At 39.2% G+C, this 18986-nt stretch overlaps 1 protein-coding gene across 4 annotated transcripts in view; it reads left to right on the top strand.

The window, feature by feature from the left end:
• PKDCC (protein kinase domain containing, cytoplasmic) overlaps nucleotides 1-18986 on the top strand; it is a 51285-nt gene that overhangs the window by 18648 nt on the left and 13651 nt on the right. For 3 of the 4 annotated variants that reach the window (XM_025207738.1, XM_025207739.1, XM_006026734.3), the window contains 3 exons: nucleotides 2238-2509; nucleotides 6204-6283; nucleotides 7292-7399. In XM_025207738.1, the coding sequence (XP_025063523.1) occupies nucleotides 2238-2509; nucleotides 6204-6283; nucleotides 7292-7399 (460 nt within the window). Of the gene's footprint in view, nucleotides 1-2237; nucleotides 2510-6203; nucleotides 6284-7291; nucleotides 7400-11092; nucleotides 12085-18986 lie in introns of those variants that run through there. The other variant, XM_025207740.1, reaches the window with a different exon arrangement.

Genomic DNA, 18986 nt, shown 5'->3' with positions numbered 1-18986 from the left:
GTGCTTTGATCCAGACAGGGCACTGCTTATCAGGGTCTGTGATTTCTTTGGATGTTTTTCTTTACTGAAGAAGAGATCAGTTACAGGTGTAATTTAGAACCCTGTGGACTATATTTGGTCCATGAACTTCAGTTACCTTGTTCTAAAAGAAGCAGGCCCTTAAGAAATGTTATCTCAAATCAGAGTTTAGCTTGTAATGGCCAACTAAATAAGCTGATCTCTCACACCCAATCCATAGAATTGGAATTTGTGGTACTGTGTGATATAATTTGCAAGAGGCACATGAGATTATTGCCTTGACTATAATTTATGGGCTATGTTTGGAAAGCTTCTCTTCAGGCTATGAATTTCTTAGAGGGTGATTCAAGATAAAGTTGAAAGAGCAATATCTTAGCAGTGCTGAGCTGATTTGCATAGATGAAATATTTCTGGCTTTGCTATACTGAGGTATTAATGTACTGTCATTTACTGTATCTTACTTCGTACACCTAAAGGACAATAAAACAGATATTAAAATATCATCTCAATGCATGAGAATTATTTATGCATCTGCAAACACCTAGGTGCGTGCTTAATTTTTTATGCACAAGCGGTCCCATTGTGTTTGAAGGCTTGGGCACTTAGCCCTGCCAAGCCTTAAATCATGTACTTCAGTCTTGTTTTATGGGAATATACCCACACAGGGCTCAGTGGGGGTCTATATAAGTGGAGTCATTTTCAGGATCATAGCTTTACTAGCATTTGAAAGAGGAATATTATTTCAGATTCTAAACAAAACCCCTTTTAGTTTTTGTAAAATGCATTTTATGCCAGCAGAATTCCAAGTTTTGCTTAGTAATTTATGAAATCTGTGACTTGAGTTATTTTGGTCTAATATTTTCCTTTGAGTAGGCAACAACTTTGAAAGTTCTCTAATTATTTTTTCAGTGTTCTTTCCCTCTAATGCTGTTCTGTGAAGTGTGCTCTTGACCCAATGAAAAATCACATTCATATTCTGACTTTCAAATGCTTCATTTTGGTCTACGTCCATTTCCTTAGCAACACAACATGCCTTTTTTGTATAATGTCCTCTGGGGCATTGCATAAAACAATATTATGAATTTCAAGAAGGACAAAAGAACAGTCAATCCAGACATCCCATAACCATGCTTGATTTCAGTTATACCTTCAAATATCTCTACATAAACTTTTGGTATCATTTCAGTGGGATAAAAATATTCTAACTTGGCAAGACAGGGAAATTATTATAGAAGTATCTGATAGACCTAATATTCTACAGAAGTCTCTGAGGTATAACATGAGACATGCCCAACCTCTGCTTTCTTCTGAAGTATGCATATAAGTACTCCCCTGTGTATATTATTTATGTCCCCAGACTGAATTTTGATTTGATTTCTTTAATACAAGAGGCTTCAACAGCCCTTTTATTAAACCCCGCCCCAAGCATATATGTAAACAAGAACAAGCTTCCTCGACTGTAATATACCTGCTGTTAATTTAATACATGGACCAAGCATGCAAATATTTCACTATGTACATATTAATATTTGTTTTGTGTTAATAAGATACACAATCATTTAAAGGCATATTGTCCAGGCGTTAGGTAAATGAACGGAAAGCTGTACCTCAGTAAGATCGAAAGGGCTGAGTCCAAGACCGGAAGGGCAAAGTCTGTATCATTTTGCATGCAGTGGTCTCAGTCTTGCAATCTGATCTGCCTAGGCAGGCTGCTTGCACCTGTGCGGAGCCTCACTTGCTTGAAAGGAATCCTGCGCAGACATAAGGGTTTATCTACATGGCTAGGCTCTGATCTTGCAAAGACTTATGTATTTGCTTAATCATATTCATTGTTAGTAGTTCAGTTAATGTTAATGGTACTACTTTAAGTACATGAATTTAAGCTTGTAACTCTTTTAGGGGATCAGTGTCTCTTGTCACATTTTGTTAAGAACAAATATTTTCATTTCCACTGAGACTTGAGAGACTGATGCTTTTTTTGGGTCTTATTAAAGTACAACCCTATAGTAATGATGTGAAAAAAATTGGTAAAGAAGCTTCTAAGATTGTTTTGATCAACTGTGTAAATACAAAGTAAATTTTAGGTAGTTGGTTTAATTTTGATGATAAATCAGCTGATACTTGGTCATTTATGCATGTTACTTAATTTCAGCAGCTGCATTTTTATGTTTTGTTCAAAGGAAAAAACCCTTAAAAGATGCCTATACTTTAAATTTCAGATATGTCTCAGCTTGGTTCGTCTTTTGCATTATTTGGCTCACTCGCCTCTTGGCTCTGTGACGTTGTTGGATTTTCGACCTCGACAGTTTGTGATTGTAGATGGAGAGCTTAAAGTGACAGATCTGGATGATGCTAGCATTGAAGAAAGCTCTTGTACCAGTAACAATGACTGTTTCATGGAGTTCCCAGCAAGAAATTTCACTCTTCCCTGTTCTGTTGAGGCCCGATGTCAAAATATGAATGAAAAGAGGAATCTTTACAATGCATACAGGTATACTGTTTGTTATCTTACAGAAGTAAATACAGTTTGACAAAACATGCTGTGTAATCATTTACAGCCACTGTAGACCATGGAAACATGTTGGATCAGGCTCTGTTAGACTAATTATAAACACATTTCATTTAATGAAAGCACTCACCATTAATATAGCATTTTTAATCTTTAATTTTTAATAGCATTAATCATTTTTAATGTTATAAAAATAATTCTCACAAGACTTTTGAGATGCAAGTCTTACCACTTTTGTACATGTGGCACAAATGAGGTAGAAGTTTGAGGTGACTTCAGGAATATTTTAAAACTAACTAGCTCTACCCTTCAGTTCTTTCCCTGCTGTTTTCTTCTTTGCATCCTCCTGGAACAACCTGACCTATTTTTGGGTAGCAAGGTTTGTCTTCCTTCATGTGTTAACCCCGTCCACCTCTAGGTGCCCCACACTGAGGTCTGCATCCATAGTTTATGCTCCATGGCATGCACATCATTTATGGGTAGGACAGTGGACTTATGAATGGTTAGTCAGAACTCTGAAGAAAGTGTCTAACTTAAATGTCCACCTTTAAAATTTTATTTCTTAAATTTTGTTCAGGCTTACAACTGAGTAGCTTTACATGCCTGATTTGCATCTATGGTCTTGGCTTATTCCTTACTTTAAGTGCTGTACTCATTCTGGGGACTACATTCTGGTTCCCCAGGATGTTTATAATTAGCTTTCAAGAGATTGGGAATTGAGTCTTACTGCACTGCTCCTGGTTGTGCCATGGCTTGATGTTGAAGGGCACTGGTGAGGCACGGGGCCCTGTTGCCTGCTTCAGATAGGAAGATAGAAGATCTCAAGGAGATGGTGTGATCATGTGCCCTTTTCTTAGTCTTTCCTTTCAAATATGCCATTCTCTGTCTGCCAGACCACAGCTAGAAGAGTCTTCTCCAGTGAGGTCTTCTGCTTTTCTCCTAATGTGCTTGCCAGCATATGTGTTACATTAGCTGACCACACTGAAATGGATTCTACCACATGACTGCCACGTGCTTTTGCGCAACACAGTTTTTAGCGTGTCCTGCAAAATTTTCCATTTCCATCTGCTTGGATTAAAGATACTGCTTAGCTAGCTGGTTTCTGGTTAGAACCATTTTGCTGGTCTGGTCAGAAAAAAACTAATGGGCAACTGTGCATCTTAGTTATAGATTTAAATGGGGATACACCCATGATTCAGTGGTCTTGCAGGGTGGTTACTGGTCTTATTAAAGAAGGCAGTCTTTTCCTATCACAGTTAACATTTGGGAGAGTGCTTCTGAACTATTTTGTGTGCTCATCAGTTTGTGTTTTTGGTCCCCATTCTTACTTATTATTAAGCCACAGGCTTTGGCTTGACAGCAGACTCACAACATACCAGGCTACAACTATCCTTTTATGAATCTCTGTGTCATCATTCGGCAAAGATAAAGTCTGAGTCCATTTGATGTGGACAGTTAGGTTTTCAAGTTTCCTTACTCCCTTGCCATTCAGTCATCGTGATGGCAGATGAATGGTTGTATTACTTTCTCAAAGCATGGGAAAAGGATCCTATGATCTATTACCTCGTGTTCTTAAGCAGTAGTACATCCATGAACTGCATGTATCTTCAGGAGTTTTGAAATTTACTAGGCAGTCATGGGAAATACCAGCTTTCTTCTCAAAATGAATGATTAGAACGGAGAAAATATTGCAAAAAAAAAAACCCTGGCAAGTTTTGGAGTGCCCTTTTTTTTAAGTTTTTAAAAATTATCTTTGCATCTCTCTCTTGTTTTTTCTTTTTCAAGGTGCAGACCTTTAACAGTGTTGGCAATTAAGCACTGGAACAATTTACCAAGACTTGCGATAGATTATCCATCACTGGCCATTCTTAAATCAAGGCTATTTTTCTACAAATGTGTTCTAATTCTAACAGGAATTGATCTAGGGAAGACCTGCTGTGTGTGTTATGCAGAGGGGCAGACTAGATGAAACCACTGATCCCTTTTAGCTTCATCACATATGTTTTACAAGCATTCTTTTGATCAGGTTTTACTGACACCAATGTATGTGAATATCAAAGTTGGACATGTGGGTGTTCATACCAGAGGTATTTGCTTAGTCACCCGACTGAGGAACAGAACCTATGCTAGGTGACTTTCTTGTCCAACTGCAGCTTCCTAATAGAAAAGAAGTAAGCAATGGCTATTGAATTCTTGCAGAACGCTGTTCAGGAGCAATCTCCATAGGCCAAAAGTGTTTCAGTTCAACAGAAAAATAATTAGTTTCAAGTGTTCATGCTCATTTTTACAATCTTATTTATATACATCCCTGAAAAAAATCTATATAATAATCCTAGATGGTGATGTAAATATTCATTTGGAAAGCAGAACTTAAAATCTTTGGGAAATGTATAAAGTGGAATATCTCAGTTGAGTTGGCTATAATACAGAATCCTGTGATTGACATTTTCCCATCAATAACCTAATTTTTTAAATTTTATGCTTATGTAAGACGTGCTTTATTCTCTCAAATGAGTATGATTCACTACAGTTTCTGTTTGACAATGTGGTCTCTGTATGTGAAAAAAGGTTTTACTTTACTTTACAGGTTAGATATAAAACAGAGCAACTCAAAGTCAAATTTCCTATTTGTGTTACCATTCTGCTCATAACCTAGTATTTATGTCTGATACTTTTGTTTAGAGTACCAAATTCTGAACTGTCCATCTTATCTAATCTTTCTAGTAAAACTAAGTTTGCAGAGGTTAGTAAGAGTCACTTTGTAGTAGGCATTTAAAGTGGCCTTGCAAAATTGTGTGTACCTTAAATGACAGATAAAAACAAGCTGATTTAACTTTCGTAATTCATTTTTTTTTCAACTGAGTCCAGGTTTCAAAATTATAGGAAATGCCACATTTTTGTAAGTACATCAACTTCTGTTTCTAGTTAGATTTTCCCATTGCACTTAGCATAGCTGATCTTCAGAACAATGACAATTAGGTAGTTATTTTAAGCTTGTGAGAAATTAAGAAACTGTAGAACCCACTTCATTTTTTGCTGCTTTAACTTCCATGCTCATGAAAAACAAAGGAACTACTTGAATGACTAACAGTTTTTCGTAGCAGGGAATGCATCAAGAACATTATGAATGCACATAAATTATATCTACACCAGGGAAATATTGAAGACATCCTGAATTATGATGGATTCACAACAATAGAATGAAGGATTTTTCTTGACCATTAATTTTAAGGCCCATGAAAACTGTAAAAATAAAAGTAAATAACTGATGAAATGAAAGGAGCCTAAATCAGACTTGTGCATTTTTTTACAGTTTGAAAAAAACAAGACTTCTGAGTTTCACAGTGTCCCTTTAATAAAGTTTGTCTAGGCACAGACAGCTTTGCAAATAGTCACAATCCATGGGGCTTCACAGCAAATTTCTGTGTTAATGGAACATTTACAGGTAGTTACAAGGCAGCCTTGTATATTGAAGTGTAGTATGTGTATGCCAGACAGCTGTGTGAACTGTGTGAATAGCTCCAGCTATATATTTATTTGATTAAGGAATATGATTATATTTCCTGAATGGGTTAGTGGCTTATATACTATTGGAATTTTATTCTTTATGTTGTTCAGTGGTTACTAGGCTCTTGCAAACTTTTATTTTTCAATCTGGGTTACTTTGTCACTGCAGGTTTTTTTTTACGTATCTTCTGCCGCACAGTGCTCCATCTTCATTGAGACCATTATTGGATGTGATAGTCAATGCTACAGGTAATCACACTGTAAATATACAATACTGCCACATTTCTCCCTCTCATATATTACTGTGATATTGAATACTTGTGTGTTAGGAGAGAGTTACATTTACTTTCATTGCTATACAGCCAGATCCTGCTCTCACTTAAAATGAAATTCATCCTTGTACAAAGGAGCAGAGAGAGGCTCCATACACCATATATATCCTTATTTTGAGGCCTTCAGTGGGACTTTAAGCGACACATACTTTGCCTTGACACCTCAGCACAGGGATGACTTTCACAATGGATGGGTGAAGTACCCATTGCAATTCAGCAGAAGTGGGATGAAAGTAGGATTTGAGATGAAGTTTAGGCCCCTCTATCAGAATATCAGGAGGAATGATCCAGGCCACAGGCTGAAATTCATCCCAGTCCAAAGAGACCCCACAAAGTCCCGTGCCAAAAGCTTAATTGATGGACCATCAGTTAGAGGAATTTGAGTCTTAGAGACCAATATTTTGCATGCGTTTGCCTATGATTTTGGAGATGCCTCTGTGCTTCATAATCAAGAGCAGACCTTAAAATTAGCTTAGAGATTAATCGTCGCATGACTTTGGGGGAACAGTATCTTAACTTTTCCTTACCTGTACTCTTGGACTCATGCCTGAAAGCATTTTTTCCTGCTTTCTATTACATACATGTTGTGGGAAGGCTAAGGATACCATACTATAAATGATTTCAAAGGAAATCACTGGAGAAGAATATTCCTTTCCTGTGTGTGCCCCATTCTATTGTATTCAGACAGTGTCTCAGTATACTAGTTGCTCAGTTTTTGACATGCAGGGTCATGACGTGGCTCTTCTTGCATGTGTAAATTCAATTTGGCAGGCACTTACAATGCCTAATGTGTCCACATCACAATACCATCATCATATGATATGGCATAACTAAATCCTAATGGCTTGTAACTTATTGTTGCCTAACTCCTATTTACTGTAAAGGAAGCTGTTTGTCTAAATCACTGCTTTCTGTACTTTTAAAGGAGAACTTCATTGGGGAATAGATGAAACACTTGCTCAGCTAGAAAGAGTTTTATATTTATACAAGAGCGGCAAGTATCTACAGAATGCTACACGGACACCGAAAGCTGGTAAGTTACTCTCTTTCAGAATGTACCATTACAGGTTCCCCTTTACTTTTGTTGCCAGTTGTGGAAGGGAGCAAAAACAAGCAAAAGAGGATCTAAGGGCCCTTGAAGTAATGCAGGTTTACACTTTCAACTTGCTGATTTCTAAACGCCTGGTTAGAGTTCTGCAGGTATGAAAGGGATGCTGCAAGGCAGGGAGGTGCTAAGATTGGTGAAAGACTGCTCCCACTGAGAACCTCAAACTTGTGGAAAATTTGAACTATGAACTTTTGCTAAAATGTGGATCCTGTCCAAATATTTGTCTACTCTCTGGATATTGAAACCTTCACGAGCTGGAGTTGTGGGGCAGGTTAGAACAGGGAGCCCAGGAAGAAGGAAACAGTTTATCGTAACAATAATACCCTTACCCTCCATGTGTCTCTTGAGACTCATGGAGCTTCCTTGCATACGCTGTAGCATTTGTAGTTTAGAAAGATTAAACCTCCTACCTGCTTCTCAGGGGGAAATCATTGCATCCACTGACCTTTGGCAGTGATAGGGCAAAAAAAATGTAGGAGTTAAGAGAAGGCTGCAGAAAGGCTTCTGTCTCCTCTTATCTGACAAAAATGGCTTCAACAATACCACAAATATGGACAGGACTTTTCAAACACATAGGGCATACAGGAATACATGTTCTGCCTCAAAGAACACTTCATAGAATATCACATTTTGAAAGGAAGTAATATATGTTCTTTTTATGTCAAACAACAAATAGGGGCACGAGTTTGTGTAGCTCTTTTTTTCTTAAGAGCAGGTCAAACAAACACTTGCCTGCAACAGTTTAAATGGGGATGATCCTGCCTTGAGCAGGGGTTGGACTAGAATACCTCTTGAGGTTCTTTCGAGCCCTATTTTTCTATGATTCTGTGCATGTGTACATGTGTGTATGCACACAACATGAGATTGTTGATATGAGCTGCTAGAGGTTGATAAAAAAAGATGGTTTTGCTGCTAATGCATGACAATGGGGGAGAGAGAGAGAGAGGTGACTAAAAGAATAAGAATATTAGAATAGAGCATTTGAAGATGTCAGTAATGCCTTCTTTTTTGTGACAGAGATTCGTGAGTCAAATTAATTTCTGGTGTAAATCTGTGAGCTGCAATGAGCTCTGAGGCCATGGGTGAAATTTGGCCCTCTGATCTCAAATAAGTCAATATTTAATTGGTTGTGAATTTGGCAGGAAAATTGTTGCAGGTGTTCGTTTAATGTTCTAATTTTCAGATTTTCATCATCACCTTTGTTGAGTGATGCCTGTCAACACAGTAAAATTATTTTCAGCAGCATAATCAATAGTACAAACATATCCTTTGTTGAGGAAGTGCCAGGAAGGCTGAAGTTTTCTGCGATGCTGTCTGATTCTAGATTTAACTGCTATGACAGGACAGTATGATGTCTTATTTGTCTTGTTTATAATGTATCACAGCGAGAAATAGCCAAACGACAATAGTAAATTGAACAATGTTCCACTGATGGGGAACAGAGCTTTATCCATTTCAGGCATCTAAGTTAAGTATATGTTATTCTGTTGGTTTAGTTCCATATGTTTCTGTATAATATAGCTGAGATTCTGCTGTCTTTACTTCAAGTCAGGCAATACCTTTCTTTGCAAGTAGCCCTATTAAATTTTATGAGACTGTTCGTGGAGCTAGATGCAATTCAGCAGAAGGAAGGGAGTAAAAAATGTCCTCTGTAGCTTCAACTAAGTAATGTGAATGTAATTTTATGCAACTAAATACTTATTTTAAGAGCCTGAATATTATACTTAATTATTTGACACAGGAGGGATTTTAGCCAGTGCTAGTCAAGAGAAATACAACATCCTCCCAGGAATTGCTTGTAAATGAAGGTTTGCCACAGTGGGCAAATTTTCAAATTTAGATGCCCTGACTTAAAAAGTATGGGCATGTTTGTCATTTGCACAGAGACCACTTTACACCTCTATAAAAGCAACTTTCCAGTGGGTGTAGATATAATTTATTCCTAATTCAAGTATCCTTTACCTTACTAGAGGAGTGTAAGGTGGTCTTAGGTGGAAAAGGCCTATACATTCACTCATATGATTTCTGTTCCACATGGATCCTCCCTTGAATTGATTTTAATGATTCTTTGAAGTAATTATTCACTTTTTAAACCTTCCATCTGATTTGTACTCACCAAAGGAGAAATCCCATTGGTAGAACTGAGCTGCAAAGAAAGGCAGTAGCAGTAGTGGAATGGGTCTGGAGGAGGTCCCCTCCTTTGGAGAAGCTCTTGATATTGGTTCAGCATGGGGTACCGTGAAACAAATAGTTACGTGGATGCAGTGAACTCAGTTACACATGCAAGTTGTGTGGGTGTGGGGCTGCTATGCACACTGTACCACTCGATTTGCTGCTGCTGCAGCCATGGTTGCTATTATGCCCCTAAGTATTATCCTTGTCTAGACAGCCCAAGATGGATTTCACCTCCATAAGCTCTGGCCCCTACATTACATAGTGGGTTTTTTTTCTGGCCAAACTCAAATTCTGTTGGCAAAGCTTTGAGGGCAGGTAAAATTTGGATGAAATCTACACTCAAAACTGCCATGGAGTTCTTTCTACTGGTAGAGTAATACCACCTCTCTAAGGAAAAAGAAGACTTCTGTTGTCACCCATTACTTAGCAGCCAGTGGAGGAAGACATACCCTGCCAGCACAGCTGCTAGGTTGAGCCATCTAGAGCCAACAGAAACCCTTCCATTCAATCATGGTCTGAAGGCTTCCTTGTAGTGGCTGTGGTTTGCTGTCAGAACACCTGGTGACAGAACTAGCCTAGCATTGACAAGACCTAATCCCTTGCACTTTTGTTACAAAAGCTTTGTTTTTATTGTGGATGAAGTAAATATCACCGTTAAACCCACACCTCCAAATGTTGTCATCAGGAAGACAGCAGCAAAGTACATTGTGTGCCTCTCTCAAGGCATGGAAAAAATATTTGTTATGTTGAATATTGCTTAATTTTTTGTCTGGTTCTACAATGTAGCATGAGGTTGAGGGAACTCTTTCAACTCCTGAGCCAGAATAGGTTAAATCTAGTGATTAGGATTGGGTTTTGAGGCCAAATAAAAGCTGGGATTTGGTTTTAGATTCAAGTGTGCTAAAATCTTGCAAACCGATATCACTAGATTTCAGTCTAAATGGTGGAACATCAGTGGCAGATAACAGAAATCTTGATAGACCCAATCTTGAATAATGGTTATCTCAACAGGTTAGCTGTTTAAGTGGAGTTATCTCCATATTTAGATGAAATCATAAGCAAAACAAACACCTCTCCTCCCCAAAAGCCTGTTACCTTGAGTTTCTAGTTGTGCCTGAAAAAAACCCCTAAAATATTTACATATGATCTGTGCTAAAATTAAGACCACAGAGCAGCAGTTCAAATCTAGGAATTACAAGGCAGTATTATTTCTTTGTTTTTAAAAAAGAACAACATTAGAAGTTTCAGGTAGTGGTGCTTTGGAATTTGATTTAGTTCTAGAAATTATGATTTGTATATCATCTTGACCAGAGTCTTATAAATCCTTGCTAGAGGGGAAAAAAAAGCGACGGTAATCTTAGGAAAGTGATTTAAGAAAAAAAATCCCTAAAGTCAAACCTATCATGAAAGTCTGTTATCTCTCTGAATTTATTATTTTTAAAGGAAGAGGCTCTTCCTAAGAACATACTGAAGTGGGAAAGGTGATGTTGGCAGTCAGTAGGAAAGTGACGCTATGAAAGTTCCTGTCAATCCCTGCTTTCCGTAAATAAAGTTTAACAAGATGAAACTATGGTCATGTTACAGAAGGACGTGGGTCTTAAGCTTTTACTCTGTTTCAGCTGTAAAACATTTTATAGTGTTGTAAATTATATTATACTCTGGACTTTGGTTTAGTAACTTAGAAACAAAGTGGAGAAGCAGGAGACATTCAATAGCCATGTATGTTTTCTGTAATCATAAATCACACCATTGTTAATATTGGTGTACGAACATTGTGGTGTTTAGAATGGCACTGTATTCAAATACTGTTATATTTAATGTGTCTTTTGTTTAAGGTTTTCAACATAATGTGAATTAAAATGAAAACCATATCTTCCCTTGTGAGGCTTTCATCTAAAATGATGGTATCGTTGCTGTATTGAATTCAAAATACCATGTAAACCTATTGAACTTCCTGGGTGAAATCATGTCTCCATTTAAGTCAATAACTTGAAGTACCTTTGACTTCAAAAAAGTTATGCTAGTTTACACCATCTGGGAGTCTAGCTCTTAAGTTTCAATTTAAAAAAAAGCCTTTCAGTTCATTCAGAATTTAATGAAGTAAACTATATAGTTAGTAAATCCTATAGCCCTGTTACTCATTAAAGCAAATAGATGACCCATTATAAGACCTTGAGGGGTACACGGAAAGAAAGGCATAATTAACAGAAATAAGAACTGTTGTTACTTGAAAGAAGCAAGTGCATTTACAAACCTCAAGAGACAGAATGCTAGAGTGTAAATTAAGAGTCACCATCTTTCATTGTCCTTTGACATTTTGGTGGGATTGTGCTATGAATAAACATTTACAGTACAAGCGTTTTGAAAAAAATGTATTTTACAGGTTTGCTATAGTAATATGCTTGAGAAATTGTAAATCTGGTCAAGAAACTTTAACATGCATATGTTTGGGGGGGAGGGAGGGGATAGAGAAGTGCTGAAGGGCAGTAAAAGATTATTTTAGGAAGCTTGTGTAGCCCATATTAGGGTGAGCCACTAGGACTGTAAATACATGTTTTGTTGAAGGTACTTAAAGACTTGAGCTGTGAATATTCTACAAACAATCCCCTTGCAAATGTCCACTGAGATTCTACAATGAATTTGCTTTGGTCAGGCTCAGGCTTGTCTTGAGCTTCTTTGCTATAAACGTCTATATCAGGGGTGTCAAACATTCAGCCTGCAGACTGGATCCATCCCACTGAACCATTGCATCTGGACCACCAGTAGTCTGGTGGGCTACTGGAAGTGCACACCCTCAGTTCTGCTTTGCAATACACCCCTGGCACTGTCAATTGGGCAGAGTTCCACATGCTGGGCAATGGTGTGGATCTGGAGGTATGTGGCTGCATGGGGCATCATTTGGCTGACAGCATGGAGCTGGGGGCTGATGCTCACAGGCATTTCCATGTCTGTGCCACCACCTGAATGTGGCTCCATGCAGGTGCCTGGCCAGAGCTCTGCAGCACCATGTACCCCTGGTTCCAAACTGCTTCAATATGGCTCTGTGTAGCTACACATCCCTGGATCTACAGTGCTACCTGAATGTGGCTCCCTGGATCTGCCCCTAACAGTCTGGATCCAGTGCAGAAGGAACTCTTGTGGTCCATATCTGGCCTTAGGTAAATTTGACACCCCTGATATAGATGAACTAGATGACCTCATGATGTCCCTTCCAGCCCTACTTTCCTATGATCTAGAGCCAGGATGTGTGAGTCTTCTTCAGGATGTGTGACAGAAATAGCAGTTTAAAGGAAGTTTCCCCTACCCAGTACTCATGCAAAGGCCTTGTATGCCAACAGTTCATTTATTCTTTTCACTTTAGGGAGCACAAGGCCTGTTTGCTTTTAAACTGGTCTGCGAAGCAGGATGCTGTAAATGGGGGGAGGGGAATGGTCTGGCCCCACTGTTATTGATCCATGGTGTAGGGACAGTTTATTCACTGGGAATGACAATTATAGACCCATCCTAGTGCATGGAACAGGGATGAAAGAGATTGCTTCCCTTCACCAAGAGCTGGCAGAAGCCTCAGTGAGGCGTAGTTCTGACTTTGTTGCACATAAACGTAATGATGTCACTCAGAGGGTAAGTGCAGACATTACACTTAGATTCACCTAACTGTGGTTAGATTGATCTAAGTGCTGATCTGTGCAGACATTTGGGGAGGTTAGACTGGGCAAAAAATGGCTGGATTGATCTAATTTAGTTCAGATGAAGAGGTGAACTCAGATTAGGAATGGGTTAGCTCGATTGACCAAATGTCTGAATGCATTCAGAGAGCAGCTCCGGGGCTGGGAAAGCCCAATGACTCATTGCAGCCCTGGGACTGCATTTTTCCTACCCTTCCAACCCTGACCAGGCTATTTTTGGCCCCTCCTGCCCCACCCCAACCCTCCCATCCCTGGACAGACAACTCCCCTCCCCTGTGTTCTGAAGAACTCTGGGGTTCTGTGGTAGATCGTCAGAGGTTCCACAAAGAGACTGGGGGTGATAGTGGAGTGGGCTGGGAGGTAGTGCACTGCCATTACCAGGCCCAGTTGCCTAGGTCTGGGTCAGCTTACATGGCCTGTGGAACCAGGGAGGGGTTCTGGAGACAAAGAAGTGATACAAAAAGTTCTGTGACTTTAGGAAGTTTGAAAACCACTGCTATAGATGATGAACAAGCTGGGAAAGAACAGTGCTAACTCTACATGGTTAACTGGAGTAGAATGTAACACAATGTCTAATGTATTTGTACCGCAGTAACACCAACAGGCCCAACTGAAATTGTTGTAAAGTCAAAATAAGATCAAGTCTTTGCTCTGAAGAACTCACTATGTAAATAGACAGGACAGTCAAAAGTGAAGAACAAACAGAGAAAAAGGAAGTGGTTCTACAGAAAACCTTTCTAGACTCAAGACACCCCTTGGAAAATGCTAGCTTTTAGTTCTTACTTGGGTTTTGACTACAGATAATTTAATAGAGTAATTTTTCTGTTGCAAAGAAAGACTACAACAGGTCAGAATGTTTGGCATCTCTGGATTTCTATTTGAAATCTCTGGGTTCATCTTGTAGGGCTGTGCAAAGCTTCAGTCCCTGATTTGATTCAGTGGAGATTTGGCCCAATTCGGTGGCCAGATCTCCAAATCTGAATTGAATCAGAGGACCCTTTAATCTCTCCGAATTTAATTGGAACCCTCCAAATTGATTCAGAGAGATTCAGAAAGATTCGGCGACTTGGACATAGACACAGCTTTAAATGTTTTTTCTACATACCTCTAGGTACCAGGTGGCTTGTGAATGCTGTGATGGTGGGGCACATGGAGTGTCCCACAGAAACACGGGGGGGCTCCCCAGCATGCTCAGCAGCAGACCCAGAAGTGGACCAGAAGCACTTCTGGTCCACTTCTGGTCTGCTGGGAGCATGCTGGGCCCCACCCTGGCTTGGCAACTGGTGCCTCCTCGGTCTGTGGGGGCACCCAGGGTCCTCCCGTGGCCAATTGCCGAGCCAGGGAGGCGTGGGGGGGTGGAGGGGGGCAGTGTGCTCCCCAGCGGACCCAGAAATGGACTGGAAGTACTTCCGGTCCACTTCTGGGATCGCCGGCCAGCATGTGGAGGCCCCCCGCCCCCACACACTCCTGTGGGATACTGCATTTGCCCCAGCATCACAGCAATCACAAGCTGCGTTGGTACCTCAAGGTATGTAGAAAAAACTTTTAAAGCTGTGTCTATATCCGAATCGCTGATTCTCTGAATCAGCTTCGAATCTTCAGATTCAGCAGAATTGAATCAGGGACAGTGATCCAAATCAACTAATCGAATCACTGGCCTTAATTCGGGCGAAATCTGAATTCGAATCAAATAGGGTCCACTTCGCAGGGCCCACCTTGCACACCCCTACCATCTTATGAATCATGTTGCATTCCTAATAGCTTAACATTGTGTGGCACCCTTGAAAAGATCTCAAGGCACCCCAGGGTGCCACAGCACCCTGCTTGAGAATCACTGGTCTAACTCATGATCCCATAGCAGTTACTGGCAATGTTCTACCCCAGGCCTTTTCCACCTGATCCCACTGTCTGTCCTAATGACTGTAGCATTTTAGGGAGGGAGGCAGATCGGGTTGCAAGTAGAGAAAAATTCAATACACAGGACATGTATTTTCTCTAACATGCTAATGTTTTGTTGCTGTCATGGGCATGTAGCAAAAAGTAGCTCTGTAGGATTCAGACCTATATTGACTTGGTCTAAGAGCATTATATATGTGGCCTTCTTTCTGAAAGGATTTTAAATCCTGGGTATGAAATGAGGTAGACATTTAAAAACTAAAATGACGCACACTGAAAGTCATGTGAAGGAAGCATGTTTTCTATTATTTAGAGTCTTATTCTAACAGGGAAATCAAAGGAACATGTTGCAGAGCATAATATTATTGAGACTAGCAGAATTGGGCCCTCTCTGTTTAACTACTAGCAAGTCAACAGGGTGGGGCAGGGGGGGATACCTAGAATAAATTGTCAGTGTTTTATGTTGTCATTACCGTGGAGGAGGTAGGGAATAGGGAAATGGAGTAGCATGATTACTTTCTCAAGGATGCACGTTATTGCAGCTGTGTCACTGACCCATGGTGTATTGGCAGGTGATAACTAGAAAAGAAAACTGGGCACTTTTCCAACTGGTAGCTGTAGTTGGTAGTAAAAATGCAATCTGGCTGCTGTGGCTGAAACAAATGGTCATTAGGACTGATTAAAGTCAGATTTAGGGTGATTCAAGCAAGTTAAAGGGGAAAACCACAGCCTGTTTCAAATAGTTTATAATGTACTCCTGGAGTTGTTTATATTAATGAATCTGGTAGAGTGAATATTGGCATGTTTATGAGATTAGAGCCAGCATTGGGCCAACACAGGTGATTTTTACTCAACTAATTTAAAGTTATTTTTTAAGCGTTGCTCTTTTATTTTACTTAATTGATGTATGATTCCATAGTGTGAAGCAAATTGAATTCTGATTTTAAATAAATCTCTTTTTTAAATTTACCTCATGTAACATGGCATGTTCTCAAGACAAGGCCATAGCCCCAGGGGCATCTGCTCCTGGTAGTGATCTGCATTACATCACTGTAAAAAGTAGGGTAAGTCACTGAAACAAAGAGGCTTGATTCTGCACACTGGCTTTGCAGGAATTACTTATATCTAATGCTGGTTTTGATTTTTTGTTTTTTAATAAGAAAAAAAAATAATTGGAAAATACAGATTCATTGAGTGTGTCTACATGAGACACTACATCGCCGCAGCTACTGCACTGTAGTTCATTGCTATGGCGATGTAGCACCGCTGGACACAAACCATGATGGTGATGCTACTGTGCAGCAGCAGCTAAAAATAGCTGTGTGGTGACAGGACTGCGCAGTAACAATAGCGCAGTCCACTGCACATGTAGACGCACTCATTGAAAACAACACTTTTTCACAGGAAAGTGCTGGTTTCCACAACTGTCCCATTTTGAAATATTTGGGGAAAAAGTTTCAAAATAAACAATTTGGACTGAAATTATTATTATTTTTTTATTTCAAAATGTATTAACCTACAGGGCTTTTTTTTAAATAAAAAGATTGAAATGAAACTTTCTGAAATGGTCAAAATGATATCTGATTTGACCAGAATTACTGTATTTCTGAATTTTGTTCCACAAAAATTTTTGAGATTTCAAATTTTTGTCATCTTTCAGGATGGGGACATTTTTTGTGCAACATGAAAAATAAGTTCAACCTAGTTCTGTTTGCAACAGTAGGAATGGAGAATCAGAGATTAAACTGCTCCAGACCCTAGAGATTAAGACCTAGGGATTAAACTGCTGTAAAACTGGAATAAGTGACATAAAAAATAGACTTTGTATAGTTAATTTTTATTAGCGTTAATCCTTAGAAAAATAGGGACAAGTAAACAAGGATTAATTTTGCTCATAACTTTGCTAAGCAGTTATTGTTAATGCCTTATAATTCTGTTATCTATTCTTGACATTACAGTGATAGACTTTACATATGCTATGTCAAACTGTGTGCATGTATGTGAAAGTGTAAATTTATTGCTGCATTTATAGTATTAGGCAAGTATTTATTGGTTTTAAACACCATTAGTCTGGAAATCGACCAGAACTTTGACCTTTTTATGATGTGATTTACTGCTGTGAGCCTTCAAATTCCATGGACTCCATTTAAGCAAGTTTCAGGTTTTGGCAAGACAAAAACCTGAGATATAGATGTCTTTAAACCAATGGAGTTTCTAAATTGAATAAGTATATTAAACCATAGTGACCAAGATGAACATTTAAAAGTTGTATGAGAAACACACTAGACTTTCTAAATCGCTTACACAGCGGGTAAAAAGTCTTGATGTGGTCATTACAAATCTCATTCAAATTTCTTCTAGATTCATATAGTACAAGTGAGCTATGTAACATTTTTATATTGCTCTGTCCTACACAGTGCAGCCTAAAGTCAGTGAATTACATAAACATAAAAAACAAGAAGATGGAAAGCATGCGTTTGAAAAGTTACTCTTCAGTGGGTAGTTATGTTTCAGAATAATGCCTTATCTCAGACTGAGCGAACTTTGAATAGCAGAGGAATAATCTCTCTGACCCTCTATATTAGCCTAACAATTTTCAGCATTTTGGTTCAGCATATATGTTAGATATGCCCCGGTATAAACATTCAAATATCTGCTTCCCTTTTGGAGCCTGGTCATATATCTATCACTGTTATCAGAAGACATTTTAATAAAATTTAAATGAGTGTAGTTGCTGTCAAATAGTGAACCATCCTTCCACTATCAGCTGCTTAGGTAAGTAAAGTGTGCTTGTGTAAACATTCATATTGAATGAATCCAGTGAGATAACTTGTGGAAGTAAGAGCTAGAGAGAGATTACTCATGGAAATCATGGTTCCTTGCTTTGGAGTTTGCTTCCAGTGATATGTTACTTCATAATGGAAATCTCAAAAATGTGAAATTATCATAGTCTGAGACAAGGTAAATTTTTGAAAAATATGGGTTTCTCAGACAAGTATTTGCTTGTGTAATGAGTTTAGTGGGTTATTATTTTTTAAACTAAGCTGAAGTGTGAGCAGTTTGAAGGCAATTCCCATAATCCAAAAAATACATAGGCTCCAGGGGGAGGGTGCCTCCTGGTACTCCCTCTTTGGGGGGCAAAGCTAATAAATGGTCACACCATTTTAATGGGGTACAGCATACATGTTCCCTTGCAATGCTGGGAAGTCCAGCTGACTGGAAACTCTGTATGTGAATGCAAGCATGCATGCAGACAAGGTTCCTTGGGTGAATTTGATATCTTTTATTAGACCAACCCAAATGGTTGGAGAATAGTTATTAAGCAAGCTTTCGGGTTCAAAAACCCTTCGTCAGGCTCAGGAAGCTGCAGCAGTTGGTGTGTGCTCTTCCTGGATGGAATGAAAAATAAAGAAGCCAGGGGCTGGGCTGGGCTGGGGAGTCAGTTTCCAGGCAGATTGTAATGTATCAAAAATCCAATGTCTATGTTTAGTCCCTGATCTCTAGTATCCCGCAGGTTGATGAAATGGAGCTCATAGGCTCGTCTCTGGGATGTGTTGTGTAAATTTCCCTTGAGGATCAGGACTGAGAGATTGGAGAAAGAGTGGCCCTCCTGTGAGAAATGTGCCCCCACCGGTAGTTGGGTGTTTCTGTCTTTGATGGATTTCCGGCGTGCATTCATTCTGGTGCGCAGTTGTTGTCTGGTCTCTCCTACATATCTTCCATCAGGGCATTTGGTGCACTGGATGAGGTATACT

Source organism: Alligator sinensis, unplaced genomic scaffold (genome assembly GCF_000455745.1).
Source record: "Alligator sinensis unplaced genomic scaffold, ASM45574v1 scaffold173_1, whole genome shotgun sequence".
NCBI lineage: Eukaryota > Metazoa > Chordata > Crocodylia > Alligatoridae > Alligator > Alligator sinensis.
This window is presented reverse-complemented; position numbering and strand designations above follow the sequence as displayed.